This window comes from Callospermophilus lateralis, chromosome 7, assembly GCF_048772815.1.
Source record: "Callospermophilus lateralis isolate mCalLat2 chromosome 7, mCalLat2.hap1, whole genome shotgun sequence".
In the NCBI taxonomy this organism is placed as follows: domain Eukaryota; kingdom Metazoa; phylum Chordata; class Mammalia; order Rodentia; family Sciuridae; genus Callospermophilus; species Callospermophilus lateralis.
In genome coordinates this window covers 36,404,976-36,430,078 of record NC_135311.1, presented here as the reverse complement: position 1 = coordinate 36,430,078, position 25,103 = coordinate 36,404,976, and the positions used below count along the sequence as shown (strand labels likewise).

The following is a 25,103-nucleotide window of genomic DNA, read 5'->3' as shown; positions in this document are numbered from 1 at the left end:
GATCAGGTGCAGCTCTCAGCAGTGAGCAAGTTATAGGACGCAGAGGGAGAGGCAGATCATTACTTCATTTACTGGAATTTTAAGGCAGGGCTACACCTTCAAAACCATGGATTGCTGGAGATGTAGCAGTACTTGCCAAGTAGAGTACTTGCCTAGCATGCACCAGGCCCTGGGTTCAATCTTCAGTCCAAAGTTCCACAAAACAAAACAGCAACAACAACAATATGGTAATTTCAGAGGGTTACTGTTTAGAAATGCCATTAGGGCATTCTTTTCAGGTCACCCAAAATTGGATACAAATGGAGGGACAAGTGTGAATACTAGGAAAATAAAATGCACTGATTTTTTTTTCCAAAACAAGAATGTCATTTATTTGCTGATCAAATTGTGTGTGAAATTTAAGAATTTTTTTGGAGAAGAATGAAGAGCCGTTGGGATCAATGATAAGCTTGTTAAACAACTGACTCTATGTTATCAAATGACTAAGGATTGCTTGTTTACTTTATTCGTTTCTTTCTCGGGATCTGTGGTCTTAATGTTAGTTTGTGGTTTCTTTGGTTTGGGTTGTAAACATTTTACTATTAGTTGCCTGAAACACACAATAATTGCTGAGATGATAAATAAAACCAGGCGCAAGAGCATAACAGACAGAACCTGAATTGTTGGGGGCACCAGCTCCTTCCGTGGTCCCGGGGGTCCACTGTCAATGCTCCCTCCATACCCAAACTCCTCGCAGAATGGAGGGGCCCAGCCATACATGCAGTGGCAGTTTCTATTAGCGTTGCAAACGCCTCGGCCGTTGCACTTCTCAGGCACACAGTCAAATTTCAGGACTGAGCTATTGACACAATTTGTCTTAAAACATACCTGGTCCTCGCCACAGGATGTGCCGTCATATATCATACCTATGTCAGGTATCCCCATCGGATGCATGCTTAGATGGTAGCCTGTGCCCCAGCAGATGATATTGTCCTCTTCCAGATGGGTGGACATTATAATTGTGTGGTCTGGCAAATCAGGGATCACTTTGACATTTATACACTGCAGCCTTCCACATATGGCATTTTCCTTCTTACACTTTATATATGTATGGACATCTTCTATTGCACAGTGACCATATTGATCGCCTTGTATATTAATCACCTCATAGCACTTACTAGGAGCCTCCCTAGCATCAGGTCCAAAAATGCTTTGGCACTGCATGTATCTGGATCGGCACTTTTGATTGTAACAACGGCCTTCATAACTGCAAGGGGTCCCATCTTGCTTGTAAGTGTCAGCTGGGCACTTATCTGAGTTCCCATAACAATACTCTGGAAGATCACATTCATTTTCTTCATCTCTACACACATATCCAGATGGAAGAAAGTTACATTTGTCACAGCAAAGTCCAACGCTACAGTTGGCACCCAGTTTCAATTTACAGTCTGCTCTACAACACAAATCTTCCTCACATTCTTCTATTGAACCACAATCACATTCCTCATTCTGTTCTATAATTCTGTTTCCACATCTGCTTTTTATATAATGTGGTTGTGGGATATCATTTAGGCATTTCGCTGCTTGAGATAAGTGTTTAAAATAAAGTTGGTAACTACAATTACTAAATCCAGTTCGTCCTGTGCCCATGATGCAACTCTTCCTACCTCTACATTGGCAGTATTCTTTATCATGTAACATTCCCACAGAATGGCCCAGTTCATGAGCGGTCCAAGTGGCAGGTCCAAGGACATTTTCATCTAGAAAGGTACTTATTGATCCAGATAAATCTGTACTACACACTCTTCCCCAGGAAAGTGCGAGGGCATCTATATATTTTCTGGAAATATATAAGTGTACCCAATCTGTAGAAATCCGAGTAGTTATTGTGTATTTTCTATATCGTATAAATTCTTTTAATACATCAGCTAAAGCCGGATGATCAGTACGTATTAGGCCTTCATCTCTCCATACTTCAATGCCTTTTAGATGTATCCTCATATTGATATCTTGATAGTAGGTGTCAATAATCCCAGTCAAAAGAATAGCATCATAGAGAATTAGAGAGAGATTATGTTTCACAAACTCAAATCTTCTAGTATCAAAGATCATGACCAATTCCAAATACTTTTGGTGTTTATAGGACATAGTATAGTCACTTATCCTAGCCATATCCTCCTGCTGGGCCATTTGCCTTTCTGTTTCTTCATCAGTTAAACCACAGGTCTGATTGCTAACCTCATCCTTCAGGAGGTACACAACATGTTCAAAAGTGGATGAGGCCTTGAGGGGCTCGATTTGGTACTGTTTGGCATCGATGCTCAGTACGCCTCGGAGTCCCCCCATGCATGTACTCAGAGTGGCGTCCGAGTCCTGAAATCCTTCCACCAGGCCCATATAGTTGCAGTCCTTGGGTATATAAGGGTGATCTTCCAGCAGTTGTCCCTCTTCTGTGAAGGAGAAAACACGTAGATGTTGCGGCAACAGAAGTTTCTTGGGCCACAGGTGGATGATGTGCTTCTTACCTGCTAACTGCAGGAGGTAGGCCACGGAACTGGGGACACCCTGCTCCTCTCGCCAGAAGCTCAGCTTCTTGGGGATGATGATTTCGTAGGAGTCAAATTCCAGTTGGTGGAAAAGTAAGTCATCGCCCAGAGAATCAAGGAGGAGCAGGGCCAGACCCAGCACGGGGAGCTGGAGCTGGAGGCCTTGGCAGAGGAAGGTCTGCTGGGACCTCATCGTCTGTCTGTTCCCTCCGCAGGAGTTGCAGGGGCAACTCCAGCCTGGCGAGTCAGACTTCCGTGAACCGCCGCTAGAGGCGCAGGATCGCCAGGGGCGGGGTTCCCCCCGTAGAGACCGAGGGGACTCTGTCCTGGGGGCCGGGTCTAGCTGACTGTCCCAAAGGCGCGCGCCCGGTCCAACGCATCCAGTTCGTTTTCTGGGCGGTGCGTTGGGCGCGCGTGGCCGAATGGAGCGAAAGGTGCGCAAGAATCGAGATGGGAAAAGGGGGCTGCTGTTTGGGTTGGAAGGGAACAGAGAGCAGTTTGAGGAATGGAGAAGGAATGGAGAAATGGGGGGAATTCAAGAGAGCTCACCTAAGGCCCGCTGGGTCTTCGCCCTGTAGTGTGTCTGTGCACCCTGGGACAAGGGTAGGATCGGATGTCCCTTGGGCCGCTCTCCTCTCCTGACTGTGGCTGTTCGGCTGGGGTCCCCCAGCAGAAGGAAGGAACACCAGAACCCTCAAGAGTTGAAACAGACTCTTGACTATAACTGCGAATCAGGGTGCGGGATCCCAAGCTCTGTGTCCCAGCCCTTGCTCCTGAAGCAATCCTGGCTGCGGAGAGGCTCCCGAGGCTTCAACTGTGCGCCCAGGCAAGGGGAAGTTCCTGGGCACATTTTGCCTGGTGGTTCTTTTTTTTTTTTTTTCCCTGCTATGCGTCGCCAGGGTGCTAGGCATCAGTGAGATTTGATTTCTTTGTGTCCCTGTGGTGTGGTGGGAGAAACTAGAATAAGGACTTGTTAGTAGAGGGAAGTCCAGGAATTTTCTGAGAAAGGCAAATAGCTGGTTTTCTTTGTAATATGAATGATGGGTGAGGGATGGCTGCGAAGGTACGAAGTCCCCAGCTCAGAGGACAGAGGGACATAGCTTCCACAGAAAGGGCAAATCACAAAGTCATAAGGTGACTTGGAGGGATTTCAATAGAAGGGCAACCTTTTCAGTTTTTCTTAGGAAATTGGACCTGACTGCAGTACAGGGAATGTCATGCAGCACCAGAAATTAGGAGAGATATATATTAAAAATAGCCAATGACTCTTCATATTATCTTGTTTCCCCCCCCCCCCACTAACATTTATTATGTATAATAATTTCTTTAAAATATCTTTTGGTTATTTTTAACAATTTATATAATTTTCTTTATAGATGCATAAAATTCTATTGTAGGCAAGTAATTATGTATTTCACTATTTCCCTTATGATGGATGATAGATTTGTGTTTTGAGTTCTTTCCATTTGTGTTGTTAAAAAAGGTACATTTTAGTAAATATAGCTGTATATCTATTTACAAAGCTGTATATGTATGAATTTATATATAAACACATACGCGCGCGTGCGCACACACACACGCACTTCTTTGCTCCATGAAAGTATTTCTGTGCTGATAGGTTTCTAGAAGTGAAACTGTTAGATCAAAAAATAATCTTAGCTCATATAGAATTCATCATTTTAAAATTCTTACATTCTTTCACATTACTCCCACAGAGCAAAACTATCTAATAGAATGATTTTGAAGTGATGGAAATGGTAATATAGCCCAATACTGTAGCTACTAGTCCCCACAGGCTAATGAACAGTTTAAACATGCCTAGTGCTACAATTTGGATTCAGAGTGTCCCCCAAAGGTCCATGTGTTTAAAGCTTTGTGCCCCAGGGTGATGATTTTGGGAGAGGGTGGAGCCCTTAGGAGGGGGAATCTAGTGGAAGGAAGTTAGGTCATTGGGGGCATGCCCTGAAGGGAATATTGGGACCGCCACCTCTCTGTTTCCCGACCACCATGATGTGAATAGACCTCTTCTGGCACATGCTCCTACCACGATGTGTTATACTGCCACAGGTCCAAAGCAATAGGGTCAAATGACCATGGACTGAAACCATGAGCCAAAATAAACATTTCCTCTTTATAAGTTTGTTTTTCTAAGTTATTATGTCACAGCAGAAGAAATCTGGCTAATGCACTGAGCAATAACTTTTTAAACTTTCCAAAATTTTAAATTTAAATCTCATCGATAGAAGGTCCATGGTCCTACAATCTTAATTTAAATTCATTAGAAGATAACTCATCATTTTAAATTGCATTCTCTTATTATTAGTAACATTGAGCATATTTGATAGTTGAAAACCAATGTTTTTTATTCTTAAGTTTGCTTGCTTATATCCTTTGTTTATTCCTTTTAAAATTTGTTATTATTATCATCATTATTTTGGTACTGGGGATTAAACCCAGGGGTACTTTACCATTGAGCTCCATCCCAGCTCTTTTTTATTTTTTGAGTCAGGGTTTCACTATGTTTCTGAGGGACTTGCTAAATTGCTGAGACTGGCCTCAAACTTGCAATCCTCCTGCCTCAGCCTCCTGAGTCACTTGCATTACAGGTATGTGCCACCATACCTGGCTGTTTGCTTTTTTATTGCATGATTTGTTCAGCATTAATTGATTTGTTGAAACTATTTATGTATGACAAATCAATTCTGTCAGCACATTGTTTGTTAAAAACTTTCACAGTCACTTTCCCCTTATAAGACTTTTTAAATCATTCTGGTTTCTGAGTTTCAAATCATTTTTCTAGCCTCCCTCAACTTAAGATATTGTAAAATATATTTGCCTAATATGTTCTTTAAAAATATCTTCTAATCTGTCTATTATTTTTGCATGGAATACAATTCTGTTTTTTATCTGAGCTATGCTTCTGTATTATTATTGGATCATTATATTGAATAATCCTATAACTGACAGAGATGATATAAATGACAGATCAATAATAAATAGACAGATAATCTAAAAGGAAAAAAGAGCTAAAGATTTCCACTGACACATCACAAAAGAGAAAACTCAAATGCTCAATAAACAAATGGCAAGAATGAAAAACAGGACAGCCTTGGAAGACAGGTTGGTGGTTTTTCACAACACTAAGCATGTTCTTACCATATGATATGCAATTGCACTCCTTGCTATTTGCTGAAATGAGCTGAAAAATCTGCTCATGGATATTTATAGCAGATTTATTTTAATCCCCCAAATTTGGAGACAATCAAGATGTCATCCAATAGGTAAAGGATGTTTGCATGATATATTCTAACAGTGAAATGTTCAGTAATAAGAAGAAATTAATTAGCAAGCCACAAAAAGTCATGGAGGAACCTTAAAATGCATGCTGCTAAGTGAGAGAAGCCAATCTGAAAGAATATGTTCTGTATGATTCCAGTGACTTGACATTGAAAAAAACAAAACAGTAAAGACAGTAAAAAGGTCAGTGGCTGCCTGAGGTTTGAGAGTGTGGAGGAAGGGACGGATAGATGAAATCCAAGAGTGAATTAGGGCAGTAAAACCTTCAGTATGATATTGCAGTGCTGGAATATGTTATTATATACATTTGTCAAAACCTACAGAACTGCACGACACACTCTAATGTAAACCATGGACTATAGTTGACCGTAACATATCAATATTAGTTCAAGAATTATTAAAAATAAGCAAAAAAAGCTTCAAAAGATCAATGTCATTTGATTATTAAGACAAATATCCTACTGTCTCTCTCAACCAGAATGAAGAATATGTTATAAAAATAATTACTATAAACAAGTTATGTTGATTCTAGGAATGAAATAATGTATAAATATTAAAATATCTATTAATATATTTAAAAAATAATAGATTGAAAAGTATATGAATTTTTATAGAGTCTATAATGACTCTAATGTCTATATGACAGATGTCTTTTCCTTCATTTATCATGCCTTCTCCTACTGCATAGATTGAAATGTTATGAATGATGTTGCCCAGCCTCTTCTGTAGTAAGGGTTACAGGTTGGCATAGATTCTGCAAAGAGATGAATCCACATGAGACAAACCTACATGTGCATATGGACGATGAGGGGTAGGAGTGGCATGTACGGAATCTGCATTTCTTGTGAACACACTGGGTGTCCTGATGAAGCTCTGGAGTTGAGTTCCTGGCAGCAAGGTGTTAAGTGGCACAAGGTGGGGGCAGTGTCCATTAGAATCTGTATAATAATGTTTGGACCTTTATCTTGGCTCCATTTTTTCCCCCTAGCCATGCAGCATCCAAACAGTGGTCTCTGTCCTTCCTGGAAATTTTATAAATCATGGAAATATTTTTAATATATTCCTTATCCTTAATATAACTAGAGTGAATTCCGCTCTTGCATACAAGGCCTGAATGATGTTATTTACAAAGATTGAGTTGAAAGACCTAAAATATAACATTACTATGTTAGTCAGCTTTGATGAAAAATACCTGACAAGAACAACTTTGAGAGGAGAGATTTATTTTGGTTCACAATTTCAGAGGTTCAGACCATCATTGGCTGGCTCCAAGGCAGACAAATTATGGTAGAAGGGCATGGTGGAGGAAAGCTGTTAAGCACATGGGAACTGGGAAGCAGAGAGGGAGGAAGGATCCAGGACATACATAGCCCAAGGTCATGCTCCCAGTGACCTACTTCCTCCCATCATGACCCACCTGCCTACAGTTACCACCCAATAGTCCATTCAAATTGTTAATTCATCAAATGGATCAATCCAGCTCTCCTAATCCAACTGTGTCACCTCTGAACATTGCTGTCTTGTCTAACAAAATATCTTTAGGGGATATTTTTAGGTCCATGCTCTAACAATTGCCTTGCACGAGGTCAACACTTAGTACATTTTTTTTCTATTATTATTACTACTGCTACACATATAAGAATCACCACAAGATGTGAAGAAAGAATGAATCCATTCATAATAGCAACAACAAAATACTTATATAAAAATATAAGAAAACTGTGCAAGATCTATTGGAAGGATGATTTAAAATGCTGAGTTTTGCACAAAGAGACCTGAATAGATTTTAAGACTCAATATCTTAAATTCCCAGTTCTGCCTAAAAAATTCCATAAAAGACTATAATTTCAATAGAAGTATCAACAGGATTTCTTCCATTTTAGAACAAGACAAGCTGATTTTAAAAATTGACATTGAAAGACAAGATTCTAAGGAAAAGCAAATTTACTTGCTGATGAAAATATAAGGGAAAATCATATTTAAAAGAATTGAGATACCAAAGTGAATTAGAATGACAACCACACAATCAAAACCTTTGGTGGATTACCAATTTATAGGAGTACCACCTAAAATAAGTTTGCTTCAAGGACAATTGCTTTTAGTTGAGTCACTATAGATACTCTTGGTAGTGACTATCTCAATTGGTCTATTTAGAATGCTATTATATATTTTTTTAAATTTATTTATTTTTATTGGTTGTTCAAAATATTACAAATCTCTTGACATATCATATTTCATACATTAGATTCAAGTGGATTATGAACTCCCATTTTTACCCCAAATACAGATTGCAGAATCACATCGGTTACACATCCACATTTTTACATAATGCCCTATTAGTAACTGTTGTATTCTGCTACCTTTCCTATCCTCTACTATCCCCCCTCCCCTCCCCTCCCCTCCCATCTTCTCTCTCTATCCCATCTACTGTAATTCATTTCCCTCCTTGTTTATTTTCCCCATTCCCCTCACAACCTCTTATATGTAATTTTGTATAACATTGAGGGTCTCCCTCCATTTCCATGCAATTTCCCTTTTCTCTCCCTTTCCCTCCCACCTCATGTCTCTGTTTAATGTTAATCTTTTCTTCCTGCTCTTTCTCCCTGCTCTGTTCTTAGTTGCTCTCCTTATATCAAAGAAGACATTTGGCATTTGTTTTTTAGGGATTGGCTAGCTTCACTTAGCATAATCTGCTCTAATGCCATCCATTTCCCTGCAAATTCAATGATTTTGTCATTTTTTAGTGCTGCGTAATACTCCATGGTGTATAAATTCCACATTTTTTTATCCATTCATCTATTGAAGGGCATCTATATTGGTTCCATAGTCTAGCAATTGTGAATTGTGCTGCTATGAACATCGATGTGGCAGTATCTCTGTAGTAAGCTCTCTTAAGGTCTTCAGGGAATAGTCTGAGAAGGGCAATGGCTGGGTCAAATGGTGGTTCCATTCCCAGCTTTCCCAGGAATCTCCATACTGCTTTCCAAATTGGCCGCACCAATTTGCAGTCCCACCAGCAATGTACAAGAGTACCCTTTTCCCACATCCTCGCCAGCACTTGTTGTTGTTTGACTTCCTAATGGCTGCCCATCTTACTGGAGTGAGATGGTATCTTAGGGTGGTTTTGATTTGCATTTCTCTGACTGCTAGAGATGGTGAGCATTTTTTCATGTACTTGTTGATTAATTGTATGTCCTCCTCTGAGAAGTGTCTGTTCAGGCCTTGGCCCATTTGTTGATTGGGTTATTTGTTAACTTATTGTCTAATTTTTTGAGTTCTTTGTATATTCTGGATATTAGGGCTCTATCTGAAGTGTCAGGAGTAAATATTTGTTCCCATGATGTAGGCTCCCTATTTACCTCTCTTATTGTTTCGCTAGCTGAGAAAAAACTTTTCAGTTTAAGTAAATCCCATTTGTTGATTCTTGTTATTAACTCTTGTGCTATGGGTGTCCTATTAAGGAATTTGGGGCCCAACCCCACAATATGTAGATCGGAGTCAACTTTTTCTTCTATCAGACGCAGAGTCTCTGATTTGATATCTAGCTCCTTGATCCACTTTGAGTTAACTTTTGTGCATGGCGAGAGGAGGGGATTCAGTTTCATTTTGTTGCATATGGATTTCCAGTTTTCCCAGCACCATTTGTTGAAGATGCTATCCTTCCTCCATTGCATGCTTTTAGCTCCTTTATCAAATATAAGATAGTTGTAGCTTTGTGGATTAGTCTCTGTGTCCTCTATTCTGTACCATTGGTCCACCCGCCTGTTTTGGTACCAGTACCATGCTGTTTTTGTTACTATTGCCCTGTAATATAGTTTGAAATCTTGTATCGCTATACCACCTGATTCGCATTTCCTGCTTAGAATTGCTTTTGCTATTCTGGGTCTTTTATTTTTCCATATGAATTTCATGATTGCTTTATCTATTTCTACAAGAAATGTCTTTGGGATTTTGATTGGCATTGCATTAAACCTATAGAGAGCTTTTGGTAATATCGCCATTTTGATGATGTTAGTTCTGCCTATCCATGAATAGGGTATATTTTTCCATCTTCTAAGATCTTCTTCTACTTCTCTTTTTAGGGTTCTGTAGTTTTCATTGTATAAATCTTTCACCTCTTTTGTTAGGTTGATTCCCAAGTATTTTATTTTTTTTGAGGATATTGTGAATGGAGTGTTTTTCCTCATTTCCGTTTCAGAAGTTTTGTCGCTGATATACAGAAATGCCTTTGATTTATGCATGTTGATTTTATATCCTGCCACTTTGCTGAATTCATTTATTAGTTCTAGTAGTTTTTTTGTAGACCCTTTTGGGTCTTCTAGGTATAGAATCATGTCATCTGCAAACAGTGATAATTTAAGTTCTTCTTTTCCTATTTTTATGCCTTTAATTTCTTTTGTCTGTCTAATTGCTCTGGCCAGTGTTTCGAGAACTATATTGAATAGAAGTGGAGATAGAGGGCATCCCTGTCTTGTTCCAGATTTTAGAGGGAATGCCTTCAATTTTTCTCCATTCAGAATGATGCTAGCCTGAGGCTTAGCATAGATAGCTTTTACAATGTCGAGGAAAGTTCCTGTTATCCCTAGTTTTTCTAATGTTTTGAACATAAAGGGATGCTGTACTTTGTCGAATGGTTTTTCTGCGTCTATCGAGATGATAATATGGTTCTTATCTTTAAGTCTATTTATGTGGTGAATAACGTTTATTGATTTCCGTATATTGAACCATCCTTGCATCCCAGGGATGAATCCTACTTGATCATGGTGCACAATTATTTTGATGTGCCTTTGTATCTGATTCGCCAGAATTTTATTGAGGATTTTTGCATCTAGGTTCATCAGAGATATTGGTCTGTAGTTTTCTTTCATTGAGGGGTCTTTGTCTGGTTTTGGAATCAGGGTGATGTTGGCCTCATAGAATGAATTTGGCAGAGCTCCCTCTTTTTCTATTTCCTGAAATAACCTGAAAAGTATTGGTATTAATTCTTCTTTAAAGGTTTTGTAAAACTCTGCTGTATACCCATCCGGTCCTGGGCTTTTCTTGGTTGGTAGTCTTTTGATTGCTTCTTCTATTTCATCCATTGAAATTGGTCTGTTTAAATTGTGTGTATCCTCCTAACTCAGTCTGGGTAAATCATATGACTTAAGAAATTTATCGATGTCTTCATGTATATTTCAAAAGAGCTGATAGGAAGGATTTTGAATGTTCTCAATACAAAGAATAAATGTTTGAGGTGGTGGATTGACCAGTTGCCATCTCTTGATTGCATACAACATGAATGTGTTGAAATAAATTGTCCTCATTTACAGGTGGGGAAACCATGCTACAGAGAAAAAGTAGCTTTTGTGAGTTACACAACCTATTTGTGGCAGCACCAGGATTTGACCCTGTGCTTCAGAGTCCATGTCTTAACCACTGGGATCCACTACCTATAGCTTGAAAGATCAGTCCAGCAATTTCTCTGTATGAATCAAGGAAATGGTGTTTCACACACCAGGATAAAGTTCCCCAGGTTCTCTCTTGGTCCAGGAGATACTGCATTTGGGGAGAGAAGATCACAACATTTCAAACTCTCTTGGTGTTTCACAAAGACAGACTCTGTCTCCAGCCTCATGCGGCCCCCAGCCCTATCTGCTTCCACATTGTGCCCACAGGACACTGCTGACAGGCTGTTGGCTTTTCAAGGCCTGGTGAGACCTAGATACCCCTGTTTCCAAACACTACCTCAGGGCTGGAGAAGAACCAAGGTCACTTCTATTCACCCTGGCCCTGTGTAGCAATCAGTCAGAAATGCAACAGGAGGCATGAGCACACCTGCTGTGGTCCCCTGCCTGATATCCACAACATTGAGAGGAGACCTCAGCAAATCCTGTGCACAGCCAGTCTTGTATCTGGGCCTCGCTGGAGCCCAATACAGTGTGTCACATCCCATTACAAAATACATGGTTCAGACAGACAGTCACCTAGATTGGAAGATCAAGGCTTTCCTGGGCCTGGAAATACTGAGAGAGGAGGCATACAACAGGGACAACAGCCATGCGCCACATGCCAATGGAATGACCAATCACCATGCAGAGCTCTGTCCAGGACTGAACCTTGGCACCTCTGGCAATCAGCCAAGTGACCAGAATATGGGCAGAGCTCGAAGCCCCCCCCCACTTTTTACTTCTGCTCCCACTGCCCCAGACAGGGGAAGCCATAGGTGCTCCCCAAGCCCATCATGAAAGCTGCCACTTCCCCTGACCTGCCTCCACCTCCCAGCCCCAAGTCTTCATCTGGGCACATGGGCCTGCCTTCCTCTTCTGTCCCATATGAGCTCCCCACTCTTCTGCCTCCTTGGAGTCTCTGCCAAGAACAGAGATGGTGGCAACTTCCCACCATGGCCAGCTCTGAAGAGAGCCTTGCTTGATTCATTTATTTCCAGCAGCTCAATGAGGTTTTTTTTTCTGGCTGTTACATAAAACAAAATAAACCATTGAGGAGCTTTCATGGTGCAGCACAGACCCTTCCAGAGGAGCCCACCAAGAGTGTAAAACAAGGCCTCTCGACTGGCACACATAGGCCCAGACCCCAGCCTCGCCCCCCTCCTGGGGTGTGACCTTGGTCAGGAAATCAACCTCCCAGCCTCGGTTTCCACACCCATAGATTGAACAGGAGTGACACCTTGCTGGTGGCTGTGATCTCACAGAGAGATTCAGGTGAAGGCCCAACCCAGGACTGGGCACAAGACACACAGCAGCTTAAAGAACACAGAGCACTAAGGCCTGGCCACCCGAGAACATGCACTGAACACAGTGAGAACCAGGCTTGTTGGGGGGCTTTGTGTGAATCAGCCAACCCAGGCCTGAGCCCACTCCTTCGCTGCTCCCAGTCACAACTCCCCTCCCCACACACATTGACTGGAGGTTCTGTCCTTGTGGGCCAGCACCTAGACCTCCTTCCAGTGCTCCACCCCTTTATTCCAACCTGTGTCAGGGCTTCCAGATCCAATGACCCACAGGAGCCAGGCTTGTAGTATGGGACATGAGGGAGGGACAAGAACTGTGTTTAATCAGAGCCAATGTGCCCAGCTGCCAGGTCTTCATACCTGCAGAGGAAAGAGCATGTGCCCCCTCCCTGCTGGTGGAGGTGGCAGCTCACTCACAGCTCTCCAGGGACACTATGGGGGCTGAAGAGAGCTAATTCAGGTTTAGCCCTCCACAGGCATTTGTAAATGAAGGTTTATTGAGGCCAGTGGCATTCACTCACTGTGGCTTCTTTCACACTGTACCAACAGACCCAAGAGGCGCCCAGGTTTGGTGTGGCCCACAGTGCCACCTCCCAGCCAACCCATTCCAGAAGCTCACTGCCTGGTCTGTCTCCTGGATCTCTCCTCTTCCTGAGGGGATCACTACATGCCCATGGAGAACTGCAGAGTTCTTACCCCAGGACAGTTAAGCACACATACAGCAGTAGCAGACCCCATGGGTTTCTGAATGGCTGCCAGAAGGCCTGGTCTGGCCAGGAGGGTCTGCTGCTTGTTTAGTCAAGCACATGTGGTGACTGGACCATGAATACTACTTCTTGGAGCATTTTCTAACGAGGGCCTGCAACAGTATGCCACTGACAACTCAGATCAAGGCATAAGAATCCCTTAAAAACAGAACCATCAGAAAGGACAAGCTGTCTTCTAAACTCCAAGGGAGGACAGACCAATAACTTAGGTCACAGCTAGTGCAGGCAGACAGAGGTGGCACTGGGTCCATGGCACCAACCCTTGGTGGTGGGTCACCTCTCTGTCTTTTTTTTTTTTTTTTAAAGAGAGAGCGAGAGAGGGAGAGAGAGAGAAAGAATTTCAATATCTATTCATTTTTTTTAGTTATCGGCAGACACAACATCTTTGTTTGTATGTGGTGCTGAGGATCGAACCCGGGCCGCACGCATGCCAGACGAGCGCGCTACCGCTTGAGCCACATCCCCAGCCCCACCTCTCTGTCTTTCAACTCCCACACTCCCTCCCCCCCCATGCTCCCTTACCAATGCCCAGCCCACCTCTGCACACATGTGAGGGCATCAGCTCCCTCCCTCTGGATAAAAGCTGTCTTGGTCACTTTAATGCCTGGCCATGTTTATCTTTGACAACCCCCAGACAATGACCAACACCATCTCTCAGCCCATAACTCTGGGTTTCTAAGTACTGACTGCCACTCCACCAGACCAGGCAAAGTCTCTTTCCAGAGAGTGAACTGGTCTGTCCTTTTGCTGCTGGTCAGGGAGACCTGAAAGGTGGTTGTATCCCTTTCACGTCTGAGGTTCAGCAGGACAGGGAGGATGATGTTCTCGTCCAGGCTCAACAGAAACCACAGCAGGTGTCATAGGTTGGGTAGACCTCCACACTGTCAATGCTCTCCTGGGCAGAGGGTGCCTGCGTGAGACTGTCCTGGCCCAAGTGAATCTTGTCCTCCCACTTGTCCTCCTCCTCCAGGAGATGCTGGCCCACCTCATCAGCCAGATGGAAGCTGAAGAAGAGCTCCATGGCCGTGCCCCCCAACTAGCAGGGCCAGGATTTCCTTGGGCTCCAGGTCCAGGTTGGAGCTGAACCACTCATGAAGCAGCTCCAGCTTGGCCATGCACAGCTGGGGGGCCACCTGCAGCTGGCAGGTGGTCACCACCTCCTTGGCCTCAGGAAAGGCAAACAACTTGATGCAGAGTAGATCCTTGACAGGGTCACTGTCATCCCAGCCATGCCTGTGATATAAAACTACACTTTGGATCTGTTGGAGTAGATGGAGCTGTGGAGGATGTGGGACTTTAGCTTCCAGTTGAAGGGAAACTTCTCTAGGTTACCAAAGAGCATGAGCATCAGCAGGAGCTCTATGGAGAATGGGCCATAGCTGGTGCTGACTGAAGACAGGCTGCAGGCTCTGTGGATAAAGAACTCCACACATGTCTGCAGGCTGGTGTTGCATGTGAGGTCCTGCTTGGCTTCCTCAAGGAAGGAGGACACCTCAGCATTGGCAATGCGAAAGCTAGAGAGGAAAAAGCCAGGCAGCAAGGAGAACCTCTGCAGGCCATTCATGGTGACTTCACCCTCAACCACTATGAGGAGGACAGTAAACTAAGAGTGAGACTCTGTTCTGTTCTGTGAGGAGATGACCCAATCGAGTCCCTGCCCACCACTAGTGCCAGCCACAGGGAAAGTCCTATAATTCCACAAAATGTGTTTGCCAGGACTGTCCCCAAAACTGTGTGGAGTGGGAAGGAACCCAGATGGCCCCTGATCCCATGGCCCTTAGGCACACAACTGCCTCCCCAAAGGGCAAACATTACTCCTCCAGATCTCGATCTCACAGACAGAGCCCCATACCCAAGCATGGGGTCATCTTCATGGCCCATTACCCTACAGAGCACCGACAGCACCCACCAAGCCCACCAACCACATGAGGCCCCCCCAGTTTTAGGATGTGGCAGCTCATGCTTCTCTCCCTTCTGTGGGTGACACAACTCAGATACTGAAATACATGCAGAATCATTGCAAGGAGGGCAAACCTTTGGCTTGACACTTCCACTATTAGAAATCTCTCCTTTTGAATATCAGGTTGGGATGGGGTGTGTAGAGATCCCTCTACAAGGCCATTTGCTGCCTTGGCTAGAACTGAGCAAACTACAGTGTTTGCTGGAGCCCATGCTGGGACTTGAACCCCAAGCTCAGCCATATCCTGACTGAGAAACCTGCCAAAGGAACTGAAACTCTCTGTGCCTCAGATGTCCTGACATAAAGTAGAATATAAATGCAGTTCTTACCTCCCTGGCTGCAGTAAGGATCTATGAGTTAATAAATATGAAGCAATGAGAAGAGTACTGGCCTACATAAGTGATCCCTCAATATGTACTATTATCACCATACATCACTGTACCCAGACAAAAGCCCAATCAATAGGAGGCCTGATATTGTTACAGGGGCATAGAGAGATCCATGGGTGCAGGAAGTAGTTATGTGAATATACTTAAATATAAAAACACTAATACTCATGAGGTATGTCCACAATGTGTCATGAAATATAAAAAACAAGTTATAACTGGTCATCATGATAGCTCGAGTGTGTCCCTCAGAAGTACATATGAGGAACCTTACCTCCCCCACAAGGAAGTGTTTGGCAGTGGAGCCTTGTGGGATTTACTTAGGTTGTGGGGGAGCCTCATAAATAATCCCTGCCTTCCCTAAGGGAAGGGGGAGCTGAGTGTCATTTTCTCCTCTGGGTGAACCTGCTTGCCCTTCCGTGGTCTGCAATGAATTACAGCTGCAGGAGCCCTGCACCAGAAGATAAGCAGGTGTCAGCACCATGCTATGCTCTCAGAACTGTGGGCCAAAATCATGTCCATTCTTTATAAATCACCCAGTCTCAGGTACTCCACTATAGTAACAGAAAAAAGACTAAGACAATCGCATATAATCTTACTTGGGGAAAGTTTTAATTAATGTGTATGTGTATGTATTTAAATGCATATGTACTTACATTAGGGTATCTATGAAACCAAAAAGGGAAAGATTTTTTCTATTGATCATACATGTTTCTCCTTTCAATGTGTAACAACATCATCTTCAGCCCACCAGTGCTGGATGTGAGGTTCCCATTTTACCTTCTCAAAAACTTAAGTGGGGGGCCTGGGGTTGTGGCTCAGTGGTAGAGCACTTGTTTCGCATGTGTGAGGCACTGGGTTCAATCCTCAGCACCACATAAAAATAAACAAAGATATTGTGTCTATCTACAACAATAAAATATTAAAAAAAACTTAACAAAAGCCCAAAGTCAGACTTAAACTCTGAATTACTTACAGATGTGGGAAAGAAATAAAAATAACTGCGAACCTCAACATGCTCTGTTTTCCTCAGGGACTGGCTTCTTTCTTTATATTCTACGTAGGAGTTTGACACCTCTTGAAAATTGATTTACAAGAAGTTTAATACTGCATTTTTTCTCTTTACTGTTACCCAAACCTACATTTCACCTACAATAACAGGATGGGTTTACCTTGCTGTTCCCCTATATCTCAAGCTAAAGGCAACAAAAATTGCATTTGAAAACATCTATGGAAAGCCATAAATGATGGGGGGGGCTTTGTTTGTCCTCAAGCTAAGGTGTAGTAGAACATGATACCTTAATCCAGGACCTTTGATAATTCCCTGAGCCTGTCCTGAGACAGGCTCAACCCTCAGCCTGAGATGCTAATGCCCCCACTAATCCCCAAGTGTAATCTAGAAGCACATCCTCCTTCTTGTTGGAGGCACACCCCATGGCCTATTCGCAGAGTGAAGTGAGGCATCAGCTGACCCCTAGGATCTGTCCACACTGATGGAGGGTGGGGGGCCAGGATCCTGGAGGAAGGAAGGAAATGAAGCCCTACCAGAAATGACTATCAATGCTGCCCTCAGGTCACTGGAGGCAGAGTGGGAATCAGGTCCAGAGATCCTGTGAAAGCCCAGGCAGAGACTCTGCAGGTCGACAGAGCTGACTCAGAACAGCAGTGAGAGATGGCAACAGGGAGCTCCAGAGAGCACACAGGGTGGGAAGGGACCTGGTGAACCCCGGTGAGTGGACTGTTGTCACTGGGCAAACAGAACACTCCCCTGGGTCAGGAATGGGGGAAGAGCAGGCCTCAACCCAAGATAGCACACATTGGACCTGCTACAACCCTTGGACTTGGAGCTTAGTCCCTTAAACTGGTATCACCAACCCCAACTGGAAATGAATTCACCAGTCCTGAGGCCATGGTAGCCACCCAAGGGAAGGGTACCTGCAGCTGAGATTCTTTCTCCAATTCACACAACTTGGACCCAGAGAACCAGGCAAAGAGGCACCTTCCATAAGGTCAGAAGGCAGGTCTTTGAAGACTGTTGATCTGTCCAAAGGTGGCCCTGACTAGCTGCTATCAATGCACTGCCACTTATGGAACCCAGGTACACCTGCAACCCTCAGTGGCTCAGGGTCAGGAGGCTCAGGTCTGGAAGGAAATATCAGCAGGTGATACAGAAAATGCTGGGGTGAAGGCCTGGACTAGAACATCCCCACACTCATCAACCCTGGGTCCCCCCTTCTTCACATCCCACACAGCACTGTCATCTCACCCTCCTCCCATCCTCTGCCCTTGCTGGGAAGCTCACCCCCACACAGAGCAGAGCAGGCTTCTTCCTCAGCCAGGAGGCATGGACTGTAGTCCTCCTCTGAGCTTCTCTACTCTGCAGGGAACTGACAACCCAATTTCCCACTCTGTAGTATATGTCTAGACAAAGGGAGAAACACAAGCTGGACAGAGAGAAGGCTGAACCACATCACAGACCATCATGGGGCACCAGTGCCTGCAGCTGAAAGGAAGGGTGATGCCTGCCTTCATCCCAAGGCCAACCTTCTTGGCTCTCAGGCTTGGCAGCTTGTGAAACCAGCTGGGGCTTAATAGAAACAAGAAGAGGAGGAGAGAGGAGTAGCTAGGATGAAAGCAAACAGGACTAGACAGGAAGTAATCAGGAAGAAAAAGGGAGGAACACATCCCTGCTCCCAGCTCACAGTATCCTGTGTCCTCTGACAGGGCTTACATGGGAACAGCTGGTCACAGCAAACGTGGCTCAGAGTCCTGGCCCCAGCATCACACATCAGAGATAAGAGGGCATGTTTAGAGCTAAGAGCCAAAACTTAATAACACACACATGGTAGCCAACAGAAGAGAAAACTGGACCCATTTTCCTCTTCTGTTGGCTACCATGTGTGTGTTATTAAGTCCAGGTCTTTACCCCAGCATTTCCTGTACAACCTGTTGATACTTCCTTCCAGACCTGAGGAAGGCTTAAGTCACATGACTAATGAATCATGGTTTCAGGGCAGGGATCCTGCAGACTCTAGAAGAGACAGGAGGGTGCTAAGGGGCATTTGAGGCACAACCTGCAGAGCCATACTTCTGAGATCAGAAGCAGGAACTCAGAGTGCCAGGGCCCATCAGAGGCTGCACATGGCATCTGGCATCCTGGAAGACCCTTGGGTGTGCATCGATGGAGCTGCAGACATAGCAGAGGAGACCAGAGGTTGCAGAAGCTCCGGGGGGTGGGGGGGTGTGAGGGAGAGGAGGGGCTTTGTTTGCTCCTAGTCAAGTTCAGCAGACACAGATGGGAGGACAACTAGAATCAGTGACTATGCAATAGAATGGACTCCCACAGGTTCTTCCACAGAGGAAAGCCCCAGAGGACACTTCACAGCTGCCTCCACCCCTCACTACAGGATGAGTTATGCATTAGACTCAGAGTCAGAGTCTACTCATGTGGTCTGGGTGGGTTCCGAGTGTCCCTATGGGCCTCAGATGGTGTGAATGAACAAGAGCAGGAAGACCACCTCGGACCCTACTGGGCACATAGTAAGCACTTTGTATATGCTCATAGAAGTGAATATCATGGCAAGGGAAGTCTATCCTGGCCACAGGTCTTGGACTGTGCAGCAGCAGGTCCACTGAGGGCTAAAGATGACTGTGTGCCACAGCATCAAAAACTAAGCAGCAAATAGAAATGTTAGGGTGAAGAGCAAACAAGAATAGAACCTTCATCATCATCGACTCAGTATTGGTCTGAGCATTTTATAGGCACTAAAATCAGGATCATGATTATACTCATTATTTGCATAATCCTTATTACATACCAAACAGTATTATGAGCACTTTTCAGGCATTAATGCTTTCAATCTCAACAGTCTTTCAGTTGTGAGGATTTGATTAGCATTCCTATTGATAAATTAAGAGACAGAGGCACAGAGACGTTAAGTGACTAGCCTGATGACACCTCAATCTTGAACTTCCAGCCTCCAAACTCTGAGGAACAAATTTCTGTAGTAGAAGTCCCCAGCCTGTGGCCTTGGGGACAGCAGCCTTAGCAGGCTAACAGAGGGACTGCTCTTCTTTACCACACTCCTGTAGGCTGGGCTAGCCTATTTTCTGTCTTCCAAGTTAACTTTAGAGTCACATATCCAGTTGCCCAAGCCAAAACCCAAATGCACACTCCTGAAGGTGAGGCCTGCACACTGGGTTGGTGGTGCCCCTAAACCCCCTGCCACAGGCTCCCCCATCAAGTATCTTTGAGTTTCCTGGAAGGAGTAGGTATTGCTGGTTCCATCCAGAGACATAATGACACTTCTCCTCTATAAAGAAAGACCTGGAGCTCAATATAAGCTGCAGGCTGACCACAGGGGTTCCCCTGAAAGCACAGAGACACAGCAAAGGAGAGACTCTGGAGCAAAAGTTTGGAGGAAGGGCTTTGCCCCTTCAGTATTTCAACAAACATATGCAAGAGAGGAAGCAAGTGGGTGCATGTTGGGGGGAAGGAAGCAGAGGCCACCTCAAGCTAAAACATGGGATGTGCTGCAGAGTCTAGAGGCTGCTCTGCCACTGGCCTCCAGAGGGGCTCCTAACTCACTATGGCAAAATACCATTACAGGAGGAGTGGGACTTGGTGCTGACAGCAATGGCACTAGGTACACCCTGTATATGAGAACCCCCTCTCCAGGCAGACCCCCTCCCAATGCCCACATGGTAAGCAAAAGGCAAGATAGTTGATATTTACCCCCAGTAGCCTTTCCAAAAAAAAATTAATAATAAATTATTCCCTAAGGATACTTGAAATAACCCACTAAAAATATGAGTTCAAGTGTGCATGCTTGTGCTGCATCCTGAGAGAGATGAAATAAAACATCCATAGTGTGACCATGAGTACCAGAATTACATGCTAAGAACACAATGCAGGAAGTCAGAGGAGCTAGCCACAGCATAAGACAAAAAATTTTTTTAAAAAAATCCTGCTTAGCTGAGCTAATGTGGCCAAAGTTTCTGTTACTTATAGATAAATACTACCTGAAAAAAAAAACAAAAGGCAGGTAAATCAGCTAATCCTCATCTTCATTTTTAACTTATAGCTACATTTTTAACTCAAATGCTTGAGGTAGGGGTGTAGCACATATTGCTCTAGAAGTAATCACAGAAAACTGAAGGCTTTGGGCAGGGAGGACTAGGCCATGGTGCAATGGAAGGCTCTCATCTGTCTTTGAACATGTTCCTGAACCACAATATCCAGGATTGGCTGAGGGTGAGTAGTAGGTGGTGTCTGCATAAACCCCAAGGCTCAAACAGTCTTGTACAGAATACTGGACACTGAGTGTAGAACAAGGAAAGTGAGGTGTCACATCGGTGGGGGAGATGGCCATGTGTCAGGATTTAAAAACACACAACCCCCACCCTGCAGAGCACTACCCACAGCTCCTCAGGCAGGGACCTTTCCAGCCTCTCCTGCTCCAAAGTGTGTCCATGGGATTACTTCTGGCCAATGGACTATGAGTCCAATTGTCACACATCACCTGAAATCCAGAATCAATAGCTGCCACCTGCCACTGGGGACAAACAGCAGATATGGAGGCCCTAGAGTATGGCAGAGCCACCAGTGGGAAGCAGCCTGGGTCCCTGATCTCCACGTGGAGGACCCTTGCCTGTGAGACATGCACACCTACCCCTCTTAGGTGGTGCTGAGCCACAGGTGGTGCAGTCACAGCCACCAGTGAGAACCCACCGCATGCCATTGCAGGGTCTGGTCACATGTTGACACTCATCATAAGGCCCCTACTAAAAAGACTAAAGCCCCTGCACACTTCCTTCTCAACATAAACTGCTTTGTTAGCAAGGAGGAAATAAAGACAGAAAAACAACAGTGAAGAACTGCTGAGCCTATGTGAAGGATTTCCGGGGCACCCCACATGTAGAATGTGCACTATTAAATGGATCATATGGACCTCTTAGTGACAGTAATTATGAGCTCCTATAGGCACTGTCAAGCTGTTAAACAGCAGGAAATTTTGATTACCTTGTACTAATTTCCATTTATATTTATTCTAAATTGGACACCTTGGAGATTGTTTAAATAAGAGGGGGAAATTCACTAAGTAATCCTAACAGCTCTACTGCGATCTGATGGGGAGGCAGCTGAGTTCAGGAGAGGCAGAGAGACAACCGGGCTGCAGCCAGGCTGCCACTTTATGCCTCAAGATGACTCACTTCATCTATCTGAGAATCAGTTTTCCTGTGTGTCAAGTGGGTTTTCACTTCTTACCACCTGCCAAGGCCACTCCACGAGGCAACCCAGCCTTTGGCTCATTGCTGTACAACTTCATGTACAGAATGTCATTCAGGCAGCCCCTTGGCATTGGACCTCTCACTAATTTAGACAAGATTTCCTTCATCAGTTCATTACTGAAATAAAAAAAAAATTCCTTCAATGCGCAGAACACTCAAACCATGTGAGTTTACACAAAGTTGGAATTGAAGGGCAGTAATATTGTTAGTGAGTTTAGAAGTTGGCTAAGCTTCCAAGTTGGCTGGGTTCAGCATTTAAACAAGATTCATGTTCACAAATGTCCTTCAGTGGATATATGCAAAAGCAACTGTGTACATCCATGGAGTGGGTTATCTGGTAATAAAGTGGAGCAAATGATGGCAACTATGATGATAAAGATAAATCTTAAATACATTGTGCTGAGTAGAAGAGAGCAACCTCAAAAAGCTGCCTAATTTATATTCCCCTTATGAATTGCTCTTGAAAAATTAAAACTGCTTGGGTGGAGAATGTTGTGGCTGTTGCCGGAGAGCAGGGCTGGGGAGGCTCTGGCTACAAAAAGTTAGAGCACAAAACAGGGGTGTGGAAATGGAGCTTCTCTATGTCCTGATAGAACTATACACCAGAAAGTGGATTTTAGTGAAGAATAAATAAATAAAGAAAAATTTTTAAGATGCATTGTCATCTATCACACTTCACTATCATCCATGAAGCTGACTTTATTCTCAACTTCCACATCAGGGTGGAATCAGTAACTCTAGGCCTCACATTGTGCTTCCTTGAAATCTAACTGGAGGTCAAGGGAGAACTTTCTGTTCCCCAAAATCTCAGGGGAAACAACTATCAGGACTTCTCATGGGCTCTCAGGACCATGGGCCCAATTCCTGGTCCAATTCCTATGGTCAGGAAATGACTTCTTCTGATTGGCTCAATCTAGATCATCTGCCCATCTTTGAACCCATCACTATGGCCAATGAATGGCCTCTTCTGATTGGCTCAGTCTTAGTCATGTGCCCATCCCTCAGTCAATCGCTTTGCTCAAATTATTGTCTATTCAGTTTGGCTCAACTGCAGTCATGGTCCATCCCCATTAGCCTGGAGGTGGAGTCACCCTTAGCTGATACATAGGGATAGGCTCCCAAAGCATCACCAAGGTACTATTTTGACAATAAGAACAAGGAGGTTTAAGGTACAGAACAACACAAAGTCCACCATCTCTAGCAGCTCTATTCATACTAAGTCCAGGCCTGTTTTTCCAGCCAGTGCTGCTCTCAACACCACTGGGGCTGCGAAGAGAAATGAGAAGAATTTCTGGGGCCACAAATCATTTTATCAGCTACCTTGTGGGAAAGTGGTGCCTTTGCATTTTGACATGTCATATTTGAAAGACAAGTTGGAAATTTGGAACACAGGATCCAAAGCAAGACAACCCCCACTGAAGAACTCCTGTGATGCTTCAAGAGCCATCTCAGGGGCAGTAAAAGCAGCAGCTCTGTGCCTGTGACCTGAGCATTCCCACAAGGCTTTCTGCCCAGAAGGGACAGTACTGGGCCTAAACTTTGCTCCTAGGCTTACCACCTCTGAATTCTGAAGACTTTGACCTTTGAACATTCTCCTTTGGAGTGACATCTGGTAGGACAATAGTGCATGCCCACTAGCAGAAGAGCAGTGGCCACAATCTTGCTGGCTGGTCTCAAAGTGAGTACAAGGAAATGTGCTGCAACTACAGTGAGCAAGTGGGGAACCCACTGCTCTGAGAAGCCCTGCTATCCATTCAAACCAGAGCTTGCTCCTCAGGCAGAGGAAAGGCAAAGATGTTCTACAAAATTGCAAAAACCAAGGAACTCATTCCATCCTTTACCACCCGTGTTTCTTCCTGCATCAGCCAACCAATTTTGATGAACATGGTCACATTCAAGGAGAACAGAAGCAGGGAAATCCAGAGCCCTTTGCTCCCCCTCCATCCCAACTCATTGGCCAGCTTTGGAGAAGAGGCTGGTAGGATGTGAAACTTTCAAGGAGTCAAATAAAATTGCTGAATCGGTTCAGGGCAGCACTTCTGTTGCTCCAATGGGAACAAAATACCTGCACAGGCATGAGCTTCAGAGCAGGAGCAGTGTAAATCTGAGGCATCTGCAAGAGAGTTAATGGCTCTGACATTTGGATTGAAAGCTGATATTTCACACTTAAAATGAATGGTAAAATTTATGCTATGATTTCAAGTTTTAATTTTTCTTTTTCAGAATATCATTAAAGAGCAAATAGAAATTCTATGACAGTTGAGAGAGACCCAAAAGGAAGGAAAAGGATTTATATTCACTCCTTTTAAAGACACTTTTTTGTCATTGTTATACAGAAGACTGCATTTTCCTTGGGCTCTGAGTGCATGGGAATGACGCCAGGAATACAGGCAGGCCACCATCCCCACTTTTCTCTGGACACATTGTCCAGAAGTTTAATAAAAGAGCAGTCTCTGGGGACTCCATTTGAGTCACATAGTTTTAACTACACAGTGGTTTTCTAAAAATGATATTGGTCACACCATATTTATATTTCTGACTTTTCTGTAAAAATAAAATAAGCTTTGAGCAAACTAGATTAGTGCCCTGACCAGCAGCCACAGCTCAACAGCCGTGGTCAGTGCCCTTTAGCTAGCACCTGCACCAAGAAGCTTGCCACAGGCCCCATTACTCCCTGCCATTCACCCAAGCTCTCTCACTCACATGTGTCCCATGTCTTTCCCTCCTGCCCAGTGCCTAAGGATGAGAACAGCAGACTGAAACATGGAGGCAGAGGCCCAGAACCTGCATGAGTTGTGGCCTGGACTCAGACATCTGTGATTCACAAGGGGCATTAACTTGATTTTCCTCATGCAGTGGGGAGAAACATATCCCTGTCTCATCTGGTGTGTGCTGCTTTAGCAAAATACCTGAGGGTGGGTGACTTATAAAGAAGAGAGATTTATTTCCTATGGTTCTGGAGGCTGGAAATCCACAATGAAGATGCTGGCAAATGGCAAGGACCTACTTGCTCTATCCCTCATGGGGAAGGTGGAAGGGCAAGAGTGTATTGCCATGCATGGGGGCATGGGGATCAGGCCAAACTCTTCCTTTCATCAAGAGCCCACCCCAGTGAGACCACATGAATCCATTCCTCAGGGAATAGCCCCC

General features: G+C 44.2%; 1 protein-coding gene across 1 annotated transcript; it reads right to left on the bottom strand.

The window, feature by feature from the left end:
* Positions 1–474: 474 nt before the first annotated feature.
* On the bottom strand, positions 475–2,718 carry Adam30 (ADAM metallopeptidase domain 30). The gene has a single exon (XM_076862471.1). It carries the CDS (start codon positions 2,716–2,718, stop codon positions 475–477), a length of 2,244 nt encoding a protein of 747 aa, XP_076718586.1.
* Positions 2,719–25,103: the final 22,385 nt, after the last annotated feature.

Bases quoted from the DNA above. Each gene is read 5' to 3' on its own strand.
- Adam30 (XM_076862471.1), bottom strand. From the start codon at position 2,718: ATGAGGTCCCAGCAGACCTTCCTCTGCCAAGGCCTCCAGCTCCAGCTC.